At 44.1% G+C, this 16,535-nt stretch overlaps 1 protein-coding gene across 4 annotated transcripts in view; it reads left to right on the forward strand.

The window, feature by feature from the left end:
• kat-60L1 (katanin p60 ATPase-containing subunit A-like 1) overlaps nt 1-16,535 on the forward strand; it is a 42,247-nt gene that overhangs the window by 5,125 nt on the left and 20,587 nt on the right. The window contains exon 1 of one of the 4 annotated variants that reach the window (XM_073978174.1): nt 9,627-10,307. The exons of 2 other annotated variants lie outside the window; for them this stretch is intronic. In XM_073978174.1, the coding sequence (XP_073834275.1) occupies nt 9,841-10,307 (467 nt within the window). In that variant the 5' untranslated portion in view covers nt 9,627-9,840. Of the gene's footprint in view, nt 1-9,626; nt 10,308-16,535 lie in introns of those variants that run through there. One more of the 4 variants, XM_073978181.1, reaches the window with a different exon arrangement.

Below are 16,535 nucleotides of genomic sequence, written 5' to 3' on the forward strand. Positions count from 1 at the left end.
TAAGCATTTTATTTTTTCCGACAATTGTCGGTAACTCAACAAATTAATCGCAGTACAGGAATACCATTCAAAGTACAGTACAAAGACCTTAAGGCCTCATTGAGCTGAAAGGTGGATGGGACAGAAAATATTGATAAGGGGAAAGAATACTACAACAGTAAGATGGCGTTAAAGACAACTAAAAATGCATAATTGAACTAGAAAGACAAACATTAAGCGACCAAAAGATACTCTTTATAAACGAGCACTTAGAAGAAACCCTTTATGAAGATTTTATAAAGAATCTGCGTTGATCCCTAAAATATCTCATTAAATATCACCCGCTAATTTACGCCATTGATCAGAACATGACTTTTTGGGGGTTACTCTGAACGAAAACTCCCCATTTTTTCGCCGTTTCAAGTAAAAGGAGAAAGTGAGAAAACTCACGGGAAATTTACGTTCAGAATAAACCCCTTTATGAAATACCTAATTCTACTATAAACACATGTTTATATTTATGAAATTCATCGGATTTCAACTGTCAGTTACATTCGTCCAAAAAAACAAATCTGAAATCCAGTGGATTTCATTTGAAGTATAATCAACTGACAATTGAAGTCCACTGCATTTCGTAAATGTAAAATATAATTTTTCCACAAACATCCCAGATGGGACAAGGGAGACTTCTCTCATATCACGCCGATTCATATTGGCTCAATGATATGGGACCTACTTTTTATTGCCGAGTCCGAACGGCGTGTCTTACGACACCACATTTAGAGAAGTTTTTCATGGCTTAAATACTAAGGAAATGTCGCCAGCATTACTGAGGGGGAATTTTGCCACCGTTGAAAATTTGATGTTGCTTGGCCTGGGATTCGAACTGCAGACCTTCTGAGTGCAAGGCGGACGTGCTAACCATTGCACCACGGTGGCCCCCATGTAAATGTAAAAACTTACTCTAAATAAGGTCCATTCTACGTAACAAAACCTTCAATGAACTAGTACGACCTGTCAAAGGATTATAGCTCAAACAAATAACGTAAACGTCAAGAAAGAGTAGTGAGAAAAACCCGGTATATGCCGCTACATCTATGTGTTTATATTATGTATGTGTTGGTGTGTGTGTAACATGAGTAGCGTACCAAAACCCAACTTCCTTTAACCTCATTTCATATTAATAGCGACGGATAATGATGATGTTCTTATTGTTATTGTTGCTTTTTTACTATTTGGCCTCCGAAGAGAACAAAAGCCAATGAATGCAACAAACAAATGAACAAGTGGTTTCTCCCAATACAACATACCTATAATTCTCCGACATACACACAAACACACCAAATACTTGACCACCACGAAATGTCAGCAAAGTACCAAGGCAACGAGCAGTGGGAAGGGGAGGGGAATGCGAGTAGTGGTCAAATAGTAAGTGAGTAAGTTATGAATGACTACAAAAAAAAAAAATAAAAATAAAAAAATACAGTGGGGCAAAAAAGGGGACTAGCAGACGCGAGGATATGTAATAATTGTTCCACAAACATCCCAGATGGGACAAGGGAGACTTCTCTCATATCAATGAGTGCACGCCGATTCATATTGGCTCAATGATATGGGACCTACTTTTTATTGCCGAGTCCGAACGGCGTGTCTTACGACACCACTTGTAGAGAAGTTTTTCATGGCTTAAATACTCAGGAAATGTCGCCAGCATTACTGAGGGGGAATTTTGCCACCGTTGAAGATTTTGATGTTTGCTTGGCCTGGGATTCGAACCGCAGACCTTCTGAGTGCAAGGCGGACGTGCTAACCATTGCACCACGGTGACGCGAGGATATGTAGTAAAACATAAGTAGAAGAGAGTCTTCAAAGACACATAGAAAAGGGTCTTTATAGACGAACCAAGGGAAGTCTTCATAGACGACCATATGAGAGTCTTGTATACGAATGTATGCTGGTATCAGTCAGGTGCGAAACTAGAGTGCGAGATAGAGTTGCTTAACGTATACATCCCGCCGATAAATAGCTGTACTCCCAACATTAGACTCCTTTTTGAAGGTCATAAACGTCTGGTTTTGGGTGACTTTAATGCTTATCATTAGTTGTGGCATTCGGTCCTCGGCTGAGCAGATTGATAGCTCTACGATTTGCACAATCAAAGAGGACGCCCCTACCAGAATTAGGAGAAAGTGTCACAGTTCGCCAGACATAGCCATCATGTTACCTGGTGTGACAAATGATATCGCCTGGCAACCCGTAGTTTCTCTTGGCTCAGACCATCTCCCCATAAATGTATTCATCAGCGGTTCATTATCGATCATTGAAAAGCTAATTGGCCTAGTTTCAGAGAGTTCACTTATCACCGCTTCAGAGATCTGCCCAACCCTTCTGATGTTCGGGTAGCAGAAATGACGTACCGAGACAACATCACTGCTGTATCCGCTCGCCATATATCTGTTGGTCGAATACCCGAAGTGAGACCAAACTTCCCAACAGAGGCGACGGGATTAGCAAACGAGCGTGATGAGCTTCGTCATACCAACCCTAGTGACCCCAGAGTCAGGAAGCTGACACTGGAAATTAACAGGTGGGTTGGTGAGCATAAACGGAGCAAGTGGTTAAATCATCTGAAGAGTTGGAACATTGGTGCCGGAATAAGTGAAATGTAGACAACGGTTAAGTCACTTTCGGAGCTTGGAAAAGAGGAAGATAGAACCTCTGTCACTGACTGACTGATCGGAAGAGGTGTGCAAGTTATTTCAATCGACAATTTATTGAGGACCCCTGGAGTGACAGGGCGTAGTGACGAATACTACGTCGGATTAGAGATCTTCCTGCTTCCTGATGATGAACCGCTTCTACTTACAATGGAAATATCGGGAACGCTAAATCAACCAAATCGTCGGGCCCTGATGAAATCTCCATGGTAATGCTGAAACAGTTGGATGAGCCGTGAGTCAACTATCTCACTAACGTTCTCCACATTTCGCTAGCCAACCATATCGATGGAAATCGACTGGAAAATGGACAGGGTGGTCCCGCTACTGAATCCATGCAAGGATGCTAGCAAATGTGAATCGTACAAACCCATTTTGCTTTTGTCGCCCGTAACAACGACTCTTGAGGCTTTAGTCCTCCCCAGCGTCAGTTCGTCTATAAACACGACCTTCAGCTCGTCTATAAAGACGACCTTCAGCTCGTCTATAAAGACGACCTTCAGCTCGTCTATAAAGACGACCTTCAGCTCGTCTATAATGACGACCTTCAGCTCGTCTATAATGACGACCTTCAGCTCGTCTATAATGACGACCTTCAGCTCGTCTATAATGACGACCTTCAGCTCGTCTATAATGACGACCTTCAGCTCGTCTATAATGACGACCTTCAGCTCGTCTATAATGACGACCTTCAGCTCGTCTATAATGACGACCTTCAGCTCGTCTATAATGACGACCTTCAGCTCGTCTATAATGACGACCTTCAGCTCGTCTATAATGACGACCTTCAGCTCGTCTATAATGACGACCTTCAGCTCGTCTATAATGACGACCTTCAGCTCGTCTATAATGACGACCTTCAGCTCGTCTATAATGACGACCTTCAGCTCGTCTATAATGACGACCTTCAGCTCGTCTATAATGACGACCTTCAGCTCGTCTATAATGACGACCTTCAGCTCGTCTATAATGACGACCTTCAGCTCGTCTATAATGACGACCTTCAGCTCGTCTATAATGACGACCTTCAGCTCGTCTATAATGACGACCTTCAGCTCGTCTATAATGACGACCTTCAGCTCGTCTATAATGACGACCTTCAGCTCGTCTATAATGACGACCTTCAGCTCGTCTATAATGACGACCTTCAGCTCGTCTATAATGACGACCTTCAGCTCGTCTATAAAGACGACCTTCAGTTCGTCTATAATGACGACCTTCAGTTCGTCTATAATGACGACCTTCAGTTCGTCTATAATGACGACCTTCAGCTCGTCTATAATGACGACCTTCAGCTCGTCTATAATGACGACCTTCAGCTCGTCTATAATGACGACCTTCAGCTCGTCTATAAAGACGACCTTCAGCTCGTCTATAAAGACGACCTTCAGCTCGTCTATAAAGACGACCTTCAGCTCGTCTATAAAGACGACCTTCAGCTCGTCTATAATGACGACCTTCAGCTCGTCTATAATGACGACCTTCAGCTCGTCTATAATGACGACCTTCAGCTCGTCTATAAAGACGACCTTCAGTTCGTCTATAATGACGACCTTCAGTTCGTCTATAATGACGACCTTCAGCTCGTCTATAATGACGACCTTCAGCTCGTCTATAATGACGACCTTCAGCTCGTCTATAATGACGACCTTCAGCTCGTCTATAATGACGACCTTCAGCTCGTCTATAATGACGACCTTCAGCTCGTCTATAATGACGACCTTCAGCTCGTCTATAATGACGACCTTCAGCTCGTCTATAATGACGACCTTCAGCTCGTCTATAATGACGACCTTCAGCTCGTCTATAATGACGACCTTCAGCTCGTCTATAATGACGACCTTCAGCTCGTCTATAATGACGACCTTCAGCTCGTCTATAATGACGACCTTCAGCTCGTCTATAATGACGACCTTCAGCTCGTCTATAATGACGACCTTCAGCTCGTCTATAATGACGACCTTCAGCTCGTCTATAATGACGACCTTCAGCTCGTCTATAATGACGACCTTCAGCTCGTCTATAATGACGACCTTCAGCTCGTCTATAATGACGACCTTCAGCTCGTCTATAATGACGACCTTCAGCTCGTCTATAATGACGACCTTCAGCTCGTCTATAATGACGACCTTCAGCTCGTCTATAATGACGACCTTCAGCTCGTCTATAATGACGACCTTCAGCTCGTCTATAATGACGACCTTCAGCTCGTCTATAATGACGACCTTCAGCTCGTCTATAATGACGACCTTCAGCTCGTCTATAATGACGACCTTCAGCTCGTCTATAATGACGACCTTCAGCTCGTCTATAATGACGACCTTCAGCTCGTCTATAATGACGACCTTCAGCTCGTCTATAATGACGACCTTCAGCTCGTCTATAATGACGACCTTCAGCTCGTCTATAATGACGACCTTCAGCTCGTCTATAATGACGACCTTCAGCTCGTCTATAATGACGACCTTCAGCTCGTCTATAATGACGACCTTCAGCTCGTCTATAATGACGACCTTCAGCTCGTCTATAATGACGACCTTCAGCTCGTCTATAATGACGACCTTCAGCTCGTCTATAATGACGACCTTCAGCTCGTCTATAATGACGACCTTCAGCTCGTCTATAATGACGACCTTCAGCTCGTCTATAATGACGACCTTCAGCTCGTCTATAATGACGACCTTCAGCTCGTCTATAATGACGACCTTCAGCTCGTCTATAATGACGACCTTCAGCTCGTCTATAATGACGACCTTCAGCTCGTCTATAATGACGACCTTCAGCTCGTCTATAATGACGACCTTCAGCTCGTCTATAATGACGACCTTCAGCTCGTCTATAAAGACGACCTTCAGTTCGTCTATAATGACGACCTTCAGTTCGTCTATAATGACGACCTTCAGTTCGTCTATAATGACGACCTTCAGCTCGTCTATAATGACGACCTTCAGCTCGTCTATAATGACGACCTTCAGCTCGTCTATAATGACGACCTTCAGCTCGTCTATAATGACGACCTTCAGCTCGTCTATAAAGACGACCTTCAGCTCGTCTATAAAGACGACCTTCAGCTCGTCTATAAAGACGACCTTCAGCTCGTCTATAAAGACGACCTTCAGCTCGTCTATAAAGACGACCTTCAGCTCGTCTATAAAGACGACCTTCAGCTCGTCTATAAAGACGACCTTCAGCTCGTCTATAATGACGACCTTCAGCTCGTCTATAATGACGACCTTCAGCTCGTCTATAATGACGACCTTCAGCTCGTCTATAAAGACGACCTTCAGTTCGTCTATAATGACGACCTTCAGTTCGTCTATAATGACGACCTTCAGCTCGTCTATAATGACGACCTTCAGCTCGTCTATAATGACGACCTTCAGCTCGTCTATAATGACGACTTTCAGCTCGTCTATAATGACGACCTTCAGCTCGTCTATAATGACGACCTTCAGCTCGTCTATAATGACGACCTTCAGCTCGTCTATAATGACGACCTTCAGCTCGTCTATAATGACGACCTTCAGCTCGTCTATAATGACGACCTTCAGCTCGTCTATAATGACGACCTTCAGCTCGTCTATAATGACGACCTTCAGCTCGTCTATAATGACGACCTTCAGCTCGTCTATAATGACGACCTTCAGCTCGTCTATAATGACGACCTTCAGCTCGTCTATAATGACGACCTTCAGCTCGTCTATAATGACGACCTTCAGCTCGTCTATAATGACGACCTTCAGCTCGTCTATAATGACTACCTTCAGCTCGTCTATAATGACTACCTTCAGCTCGTCTATAATGACGACCTTCAGCTCGTCTATAATGACGACCTTCGCCACGTCTATAAAGACGACCTTCGGCTCGTCTATAAAGAGAAGCTTCGCCACGTCCTTCAGCTCGTCTATAAAGACGAACTTCAGCTCGTCTATAAAGACGACATCCTTACGTCTATAAAGACGACCATCAGCTCGTCTATAATGACGACCTTCAGCTCGTCTATAATGACGACCTTCAGCTCGTCTATAATGACGACCTTCAGCTCGTCTATAATGACGACCTTCAGCTCGTCTATAATGACGACCTTCAGCTCGTCTATAATGACGACCTTCAGCTCGTCTATAATGACGACCTTCAGCTCGTCTATAATGACGACCTTCAGCTCGTCTATAATGACGACATTCAGCTCGTCTATAATGACGACCTTCAGCTCGTCTATAATGACGACCTTCAGCTCGTCTATAATGACGACCTTCAGCTCGTCTATAATGACGACCTTCAGCTCGTCTATAATGACGACCTTCGCCACGTCTATAAAGACGACCTTCGGCTCGTCTATAAAGAGAAGCTTCGCCACGTCCTTCAGCTCGTCTATAAAGACGAACTTCAGCTCGTCTATAAAGACGACATCCTTACGTCTATAAAGACGACCATCAGCTCGTCTATAAAGACGACCATCAGCTCGTCTATAAAGACGACCTTCAGGTCGTATATAAAGACGACCTTCAGCACGCCTATAAAGACGACCTTCGGCACGTCTATAAAGAGAAGCTTCGCCACGTCCTTCAGCTCGTCTATAAAGACGACTTCCTTACGTCTATAAAGACGACCATCAGCTCGTCTATAAAGACGTCCTTCGGCACGTCTATAAAGACGTCCTTCGGCACGTCTATAAAGACGTCCTTCGGCACGTCTATAAAGACGACCTTCGGCACGTCTATAAAGACGACCTTCGGCACGTCTATAAAGACGTCCTTCGGCACGTCTATAAAGACGTCCTTCGGCACGTCTATAAAGACGTCCTTCGGCACGCTATAAAGACGTCCTTCGGCACGAGGACGATCTTCAGCACGTCTATAAAGACGACCTTCAAGTCGTATATAAAGACGACCTTCAGCACGTCTATAAAGACGACCTTCGGCGCGTCTATAAAGAGAAGCTTCGCAACGTCCTTCAGCTCGTCTATAAAGACGAACTTCAGCTCGTCTATAAAGACGACTTCCTTACGTCTATAAAGACGGCCATCAGCTCGTCTATAAAGACGACCTTCAGCTCGTCTATAAAGACGTCCTTCAGCACGTCTATAAAGACGTCCTTCGGCACGTCTATAAAGACGACCTTCGGCACGTCTATAAAGACGACCTTCGGCACGTCTATAAAGACGTCCTTCGGCACGTCTATAAAAGACGTCCTTCGGCACGTCTATAAAGACGTCCTTCGGCACGTCTATAAAGACGTCCTTCGGCACGTCTATAAAGACGTCCTTCGGCACGAGGACGACCTTCAGCTCGTCTATAAAGACGACCTTCAGGTCGTATATAAAGACGCCCTTCAGCACGTCTATAAAGACGACCTTCGGCACGTCTATAAAGAGAAGCTTCGCCACGTCCTTCAGCTCGTCTATAAAGACGAACTTCAGCTCGTCTATAAAGACGACTTCCTTACGTCTATAAGGACGACCATCAGCTCGTCTATAAGGACGACCATCAGCTCGTCTATAAAGACGGCCATCAGCTCGTCTATAAAGACGTCCTTCGGCACGTCTATAAAGACGTCCTTCGGTACGTCTATAAAGACGACCTTCGGCACGTCTATAAAGACGACCTTCGGCACGTCTATAAAGACGACCTTCAGCTCGTCTATAAAGACGACCTTCAGCTCGTCTATAGAGACGACCTTCAGCTCGTCTATAAAGACGACCTTCGGCACGTCTATAAAGACGACCTTCGGCACGTCTATAAAGACGACCTTCGGCACGTCTATAAAGACGTCATTCGGCACGAGGACGACCTTCAGCTCGTTTATAGAGGCGACCTTCAGATCGTCTATAGAGACGACCTTCAGCTCGTCTATAGAGACGACCTTTAGCTCGTCTATAGAGACGACCTTCAGCTCGTCTATAGAGACGACCTTCAGCTCGTCTATAGAGACGACCTTCGGCACGTCTATAAAGACGACCTTCGGCACGTCTATAAAGACGACCTTCTGCACGTCTATAAAGACGACCTTCAGCTCGTCGATAAAGACGATCTTCAGCTCGTCTGTAAAGACGACCTTCGGCACGTCTATAAAGACGACCTTCGGCACGTCTATAAAGACGACCTTCGGCACGTCTATAAAGACGACCTTCGGCACGTCTATAAAGACGACCTTCGGCACGTCTATAAAGACGACCTTCGGCACGTCTATAAAGACGACCTTCGGCACGTCTATAAAGACGACCTTCGGCACGTCTATAAAGACGACCTTCGGCACGTCATTAAAGACGACCTTCGGCACGTTTATAAAGACGACCTTCGGCTCGTCTATAAAGACGACCTTCAGCTCGTCTAAAAAGACTCCCTTCAGCTCGTCTATAAAGACGACCTTCAGTTCGCCTATAAAACTCGCTTCCTCTCATCTATAAAGACTCCATTCACCTCTTCTATAAAGACAACCATCAGCTCGTGTATAAAGACTCCCTTCAGGTCGTATATAAAGACTTCCTAAGGTGATCTATAAAGCTAAAGGGTTTGTTTATAAAGACTCTCTTGTGTCATCTATAAAACTCTCTTCCCTCTGGTGGTCTATTAAGACTCTTTGATGTTTTATAGATCACCTATTTAAATTCATGTCGTTTTTAAATACTCTTTCAGGTGATCTATAAAAACTGTCTCCGGTCGTCTATAAAGAATCTCTTTTACACCCTTTGTCTCTTTTAAAGAGCTCTTTTTTATTTTCCCACTGTTGGCTTTGGTTTCCACGATGACCACAAAAGGATATTGTAAGCCAACTAAAGTTAAACTATCGTGGCTAGTAACGTGGATTGCCACCCTCCTCTGTCAACCCTAAATAATTCTCATGTTACCACTCGCGATAATATAGAAATAATATTGAAACAAAACACACACTCTCTGCAGCTGAGAACAAAGGCAACAGCCAAAACATCCTAGACTTATGCGTTGGACTTCAAACATCAGTCAGCAGTCGCTGGTCAGTTTAGAAACTACCCTCACAAATAACGGACGTTTAGTGCAAAACGGCACAACAAAAAGTTTAAAACGGGTGCTACAAAAGGGAAATAAAATACAATTAAATAAAACAAAATAAAATTATATCAATGTGAAAAGTGTTTGAAGAAAAAAGAATTATTAAAAAAATAAAAATGTTCAATGCCAATACCCAAAATTGGTTCGGTTTGAATCATCATGACACGGCATTGGTCAGTCATGGCGGTGGCGGCGGCGGCAATTTGACAGCTACAAATAATTTACATCAACTCAATGGCAATCATGTCCATCCACATACACAATATCAGCAGCAGCATGGCTACCATCATCATCCTGCACAACAGCAGCAAATGCATGCACCACCTGCCCACCAGCCACTTACATCCCAACAATCTTCAAATATGTATTTACGCAAACGTTCCTTAGTTTCAAATTCTAATCCTGCCTTGGATCGTATACCACCTTCTAATGCAATGGCAGCAGCCACAAACACCAATTCAGGAGCAGCAGCAGCAGGAGCTTCAGCTCCATCGGATTTTCAAGTGGAATATGAAGTGGCGGTGCCATTGGTTTCGGCATATCGTCATACCCCATATCACTCGCTGTGGGATTTACATGAATGGTAAGGTAATTAGCGTGTGAAGTCAGCATTTAATATTACATTTGCCGGCATAACAACACATACACGCACACACACACACACACACCGACACATCTTTATAAAGAAGTGGCTTCTTTCTCATGTACCGACACGACAAGAATTCTAAAGAAAAATTGTAGACGTCTTATAAGTTACATGTTGTTGCTGTTAATAAATTATAAACGTTAGGAAAAACTATTTGAGAAAGAAAAAAACTTAGTTGGAAAAGAACTTTCTTTCACATGGAAAGTTTATGGATGGTAACGCCCCAACATACACATACATACATAGACGAGACGAAGGGAATCTTAAAAACCGAATTGAAGTGAATCTTTATAGATGAACTGAGGGGAGTCTTTATAGAGGACCTAAAGGGCGTCTTTATAGACGAGGTGAAGGGAGTCTTTCTAGACGAGATACCCTTTATCTCGTCTATAAAGACTTTATAAACGAGGTGAAGGGAGTATTTATAGGCGAGCTTATGGTCGTCTTTATAGACGAGCTGAAGGGAGTGTTTATAGACAAGATGAAGGGGGTCTTTATAAACGATCTGAAGGTCGTTTTTATAGACATGACGAATGTCGTCTTTAGAGGCCTGCCGAAGGTGTTCTTTATAGTCGTGCCGAATGTAGTTTTTATACATCCCGAAGGTCGTCTTTATAGACGAGCTGTAGAGGTCGTCTTTATAGATGAGCTGAAGAGGTCGTCTTTATAGACGAGCTGAAGAGGTCGTCTTTATAGACGAGCTGAAGAGGTCGTCTTTATAGACGAGCTGAAGAGGTCGTCTTTATAGACGAGCTGAAGAGGTCGTCTTTATAGACGAGCTGAAGAGGTCGTCTTTATAGACGAGCTGAAGAGGTCGTCTTTATAGACGAGCTGAAGAGGTCGTCTTTATAGACGAGCTGAAGAGGTCGTCTTTATAGACGAGCTGAAGAGGTCGTCTTTATAGACGAGCTGAAGAGGTCGTCTTTATAGACGAGCTGAAGAGGTCGTCTTTATAGACGAGCTGAAGAGGTCGTCTTTATAGACGAGCTGAAGAGGTCGTCTTTATAGGCGAGTTGAAGAGGTCGTCTTTATAGACGAGTTAAATGTCGTCTTTGTAGACGGGTTGATGGTCGTCTTTACAGACGTGCCGAAGGTCGTTTTTATAGACGTGTCGAAGGTCGTTTTTTTAGACGAACGGAAAGTCGTCTTTATAGACGTGCCGGAGGTCGTTTTTATAGACGTGTTAAAGGCCGTCTTTATAGACGAACGGAAGGTCGTCTTTATAGACGAGCTAAAGAAAGTCTTTCCCACGGCAGCGGGTTCTCTAGTACCGGATTGACCCAGAACCACACACCATTAGTACAATTATGTTTGTATCGGGTGTTTTTTTTAGTGGTATAGAACTTCGAATTGAAATAAAACACAAGAAAATCGTTTTAATGTCCATCATTTTGGATTTATTGGAAGGATAATTTTATGTCATTAATGTTTAAATATGATTTCGGGCATGTGGCCGCCGCGGCTGGCTCGAATAAAGCAAATTCTAGAGGTCCAATTTTCAACCACTTTTTCGGCCGTATGTCGGCAATAACGCCACGAATGTTGGATTCGAATTCCCCTAACGTTTCTGGTTTGTTGGCGTAGACGAGCGACAAATCCCCATTTCACATATCCCCAAAGAAAATAATCCAATGGTGTCAAATCACACGATCTTGGTGGCCAATTGACAGGTCCATTCCGCGAAATTATGCGCTCATCGAATGTTTCCTTCAATAAATCGATTGTGACGTGCGCTGTGTGGCATGTAGCGTCGTCTTGTTGGAACCACAACTCATCCACATTCATGCCATCCAATTCGGGAACAAAATAGTCGGTTATCATGGCTCTATACCGGTCTCCATTAATGGTAACTGCCTCTCCAGCATTATTTCGGAAGAAGTATGGCCCAGAAGTATGGACTCCACCAGCCCATAGAGCACACCAAACAGTCAGTTTTTGTGGATGTAATGGTGTCTCAAGGGTCTTATGTGGATTCTCTTCACTCCAAATGCGGCAATTTTGCTTGTTGACGTAGCCATTCAACCAAAAATGAGCCTCATCACTGAACAAAATTTTGCGATGAAAATCAGCATCGAGATCAATCTTATTTTCGGCCCATACACCAAAATCATGACGCATTGCATGGTCTCGCGGCTTTAATTCTTGCACAAGCTGGATCTTGTAAGGTCGCAAGCCAAGATCTTTGCGCAAAATCTTCCATAAAGTTGATGGACAAAGCTCCAATTGCTGTGCACGGTGGCGAATCGATTCATTCGGGTCCTCTTCAACACTTTGCTCTGCAGCGGCAATTGTTTCTTCGGTGTGCACTGTTCGACGTCTCTGCGGATGCGTATTATCATATAGAGTAAACGTAGTGCGAAAACGATCCATGGTTAACCGAATTAATTGCTCCGATGGACGATTATGTCGACCATAAAATGGACGGAGCTTGCGGTAAACTTCGCGAACTGAACCATTATTTTCGAAATAAATTTGCACGATTTGCAAGCGTTGTTCTCTTGTCAACCTGTTCATGATGAAATGGCAAACAAACTGAACATAAATGACATTAGAGTTGCCAGATTTGACCACAAAATGCCAGTTTTATCTCTATTCGAAAAACAAACCTGTAAAAAAATACCCGTTATTTTTTTCGTGTACATATGTTTGTATATTTGTGCTCGGTTTGTCACATTCGCATCTTCAACCACATCCAACCTTCCGTAAAATGCAACAGATGTCAGGAGTGGGTGCATCTAAGGGGTTGCGCTGGACTTGTCCACGTGAGGGACTACGACAGGGACTATGTTGCTGCATGCTGCGTGAACACTGCACCCAGTGAGTCGTTGTCGTCTGATTACGAAACTCCCTTGTCGTCGGATTACGAAACTCCCCCGCAGTCCCTTCAACAGCAACCGCACACGCAGCATTTAACACCAGCCGTTGTCATTCCAATCCAAGACAATGCATCCTTTTTGCAATTTAATTGCAATGAACTCCGAGGAAATAGTGGACATCATGAGTCGGAAGAATATCAAGGTCGCGGTGGTGCAAGAAATCAGGCTCAACAACAACTGCAGCTTACAGCGTTATGATGGTTACAACGTGCTGAGGAAGGATCGCACAAGAAGTGGAGGTGGGGGATTATAATTCCTTTTGCAGCAGTCTGTTCAATGCAGACCTACCTCGCATACCGAAGATAAATCGCTGTATCTCAGGTTTCGAGCCTAACATTAGCCCGCTTCTAAAAGGTTATGAAACCGTTTGGTCTTAGGGGACTTAAATGCTCATCATGAGTTGTGGCATTCGGTCCTCGGCAATGACTAGAGGGTTATAGTGCTAGCTGAACAGATTGATAGTTCTAAGTTTTGCACGGTCAATGAGGACGCCCCTACCAGAATTAGAGGAGTGTCACAGTTCGCCAGACATAACCATCGTGTCACCTGGTCTGACAAATGACGTCACCTGGATCCCTTGGATCAGACCATCTCCACATAATTGTCTCCATTAGCAGACCACCCGGTCAATGTGGACCCCCTACCAGAATTAGAGGAGTTTCACAGTTCGCCAAACATAACCATCGTGTCACCTGGTCTGACAAATGACGTCACCTGGTAACCCCTCATTTCGCTTGGATCAGACCATCTCCCAATAATTGTCTCCATTAGCAGACCACCCGATTTCGTCATCTCTGAACGCCGCACATTCGTCAATCATGGGAAAGCTAATTGGCCGAGTTTCAGAGAGTTCTCTAATCACCGCTTCAGAGATCTGCCTAATCCTTCTTTCGGGTAGAGGAAAGCACGTTCCGAGACATCGTCACATACCTGGCAGTCGAACACTCGATGTGAAACCAAACTTCCAAGCAGAGACGACGGGTCTAGCAAATGAGCGAGATAAGGTTCGTCGTGCCAACTGCAGTGAGTTAATGAGCTGACACTGGAAATTAACAGTTTTGTCGGTGAGCACAAACGGAACAAGTGGTTAAATCAGCTGAAGAGTTGTAACATTGGAGCTGGACTAAGTGAAGTTGGGGCAACGGTTAAGTCACTCTTGCACCCTGGAAAGAAGTAAGATAGAACCTCAATCAATTTTAAACGACAGTTTTTTGAGTACTCCGGGTGTGGCAGGGCGAACAGAAGAGTTTAATGTCACATTATATCTCTTCCTACTGAGGAGTAAACACCACAATTTCCAATGGATGATGTTGCGAATGTCATCAGGAACGCTAAATCATCCAAAGCGTTGGACCCTGATTGAATCTCCATGGTAATGCTGAAACAGCAGAATGTGCGCCGGGAGTTGAGTATCTCACTAAAGTTCTCAACCTGTCGTTAGCTACCCACATCGTTCACGAAGTCTGGAAAATGGCCAGGGTGTTCCCGCTACAGACCGATTTCGCTTTTGTCGCCCGTAGAAAAAACCTTTGAGGCTTTAAAGGCCTGCGTACATAAGCTGCTTTGCCTGGTTGCCTTGCTTTCCTGCTTCATTTTTGACATAATAAAAATAAAAGAATAAAGGAGGCAGAGCAAATTTCGAACTGGTTTGCCCTTTTCTTTTTTATTCTTTTATCAGAAGCAAGCAAGGCAACCAGGTGAGGCAGCTTATGTACGCAGGCCTTAAGGCCTCGACACATAAGTAGCATGGTATTTCTGCTTAAGTCATATCTGGTAAATGACTAAAGACCAAGTTCGACCTAATTATAATGTGCTTCTGAAATCTTTTTATTAGGTCGAACTTGGTCTTTAGTCTTTTATCAGACATGACTTCAGCAAGAATGCCATGCTTCTTATGTGTTGAGGCCTTTAGTCCACACCAGCTATCCAGTTGCCGATCATCAGCACAGGACGACAAGAGCGCTGCACGCCATCTCCACACATATTAGTCGAGGACTCAACCAAGCCAAGCCGTGTGATGGTGGCGCTTGACTTATCAAAATCCTTTTTATACGCTGTTTGAGGGACATCGAGCAGACAACACTCTGGCCAAGTTTGAAACGTTGTATAATCAGTTATAAGTGTGGATGCCAGTCGTAAGTGGAATTCCTGAAGAAAAATCCAATTCTCGTTGAGTGAAACACGGAGTACCCCAAGGGGGATGGTGGGGGGGGGGGGGGGGGTGATATCTCCCGAACTGTTTAACCCCAACCTCTTCTGTATTCCGCCCACTCTAGACGACAATGGGATCATAACGTTTGCGGTTTGATTGTACGATCTTGGCCTCAGGTACCTTCCCTGATGTCATTTGTGAAAGGCTGAACTCCTATTTGACTGATATTCCACGCGAGGAATATGCAAATATCCGCCACTATATCTACGGCCACTCTGTTCACCACATAGACGGCAGAGGTGAGAACTGAGTTAAATGTCATGATCGATGTTTACAGAATTCCGACTACAAATTACCCCATAATTCTAGGTGTCATATTCGACAGCATGTTCATGTCGTCAGCCCTAGCCGGAAGCCCTAGGGATCGAGATAAAGAAACATTGTTGATCACATATAACGCGATATGTCGATTTATGGTAACTATGCGGCTCCAGTATGGTCCGCGAATATAAGTGCAACGCTATGGAAAAATGGTCAAACCTGGCAGACTGCCGACCTGCTAACTGCAACCAAGTGCCTACTGATGTCTTCAGTGGACCATCTACATGAGGAGACATAGATTCTTCCGTTACAGCAACACAATGGCAAGCTTTCGTTGCGGTACTTTTGGGTGTTATCGTGAGAGCCATCCTAACTAATCACCATATGGTGGAATGTCAGGAGGGATTTTCATGATATAGAAATAGAGGTCCAACGTTACGATAGAGAACCTCTAGATTAAAAAGCCTATCAAGTTGATTTAAGTAGCATTCAAACGGATGCAGTAGCAGATGATGTAAACAACTATCGTGTGAATGCGGTCCATCCCCCATCTATCGCAACTGAGGAGCGCCAGCTGACACGACAACTCAGAGTAGTTTTGGCTCAACTACGCTTGAGATGGTGCAGCAGTCAGACTTCCTATAGGTAAAATATCGATGACACCGTGCAACACATCTGCCCAGCATACGGCACGACACACTGCAACTGTTCTGCCAAACCTACTCAACTAACTTAAGTAGATTTGTTGTTAATAGAATAATAGAACTGGAGATAGACCCAGAGCCAGATTGAGCAGAAAACGAACTTACAAACATA

Source organism: Musca autumnalis, unplaced genomic scaffold, assembly GCF_047663935.1.
Source record: "Musca autumnalis isolate F117 unplaced genomic scaffold, ASM4766393v1 scaffold_1, whole genome shotgun sequence".
In the NCBI taxonomy this organism is placed as follows: Eukaryota; Metazoa; Arthropoda; class Insecta; order Diptera; family Muscidae; genus Musca; species Musca autumnalis.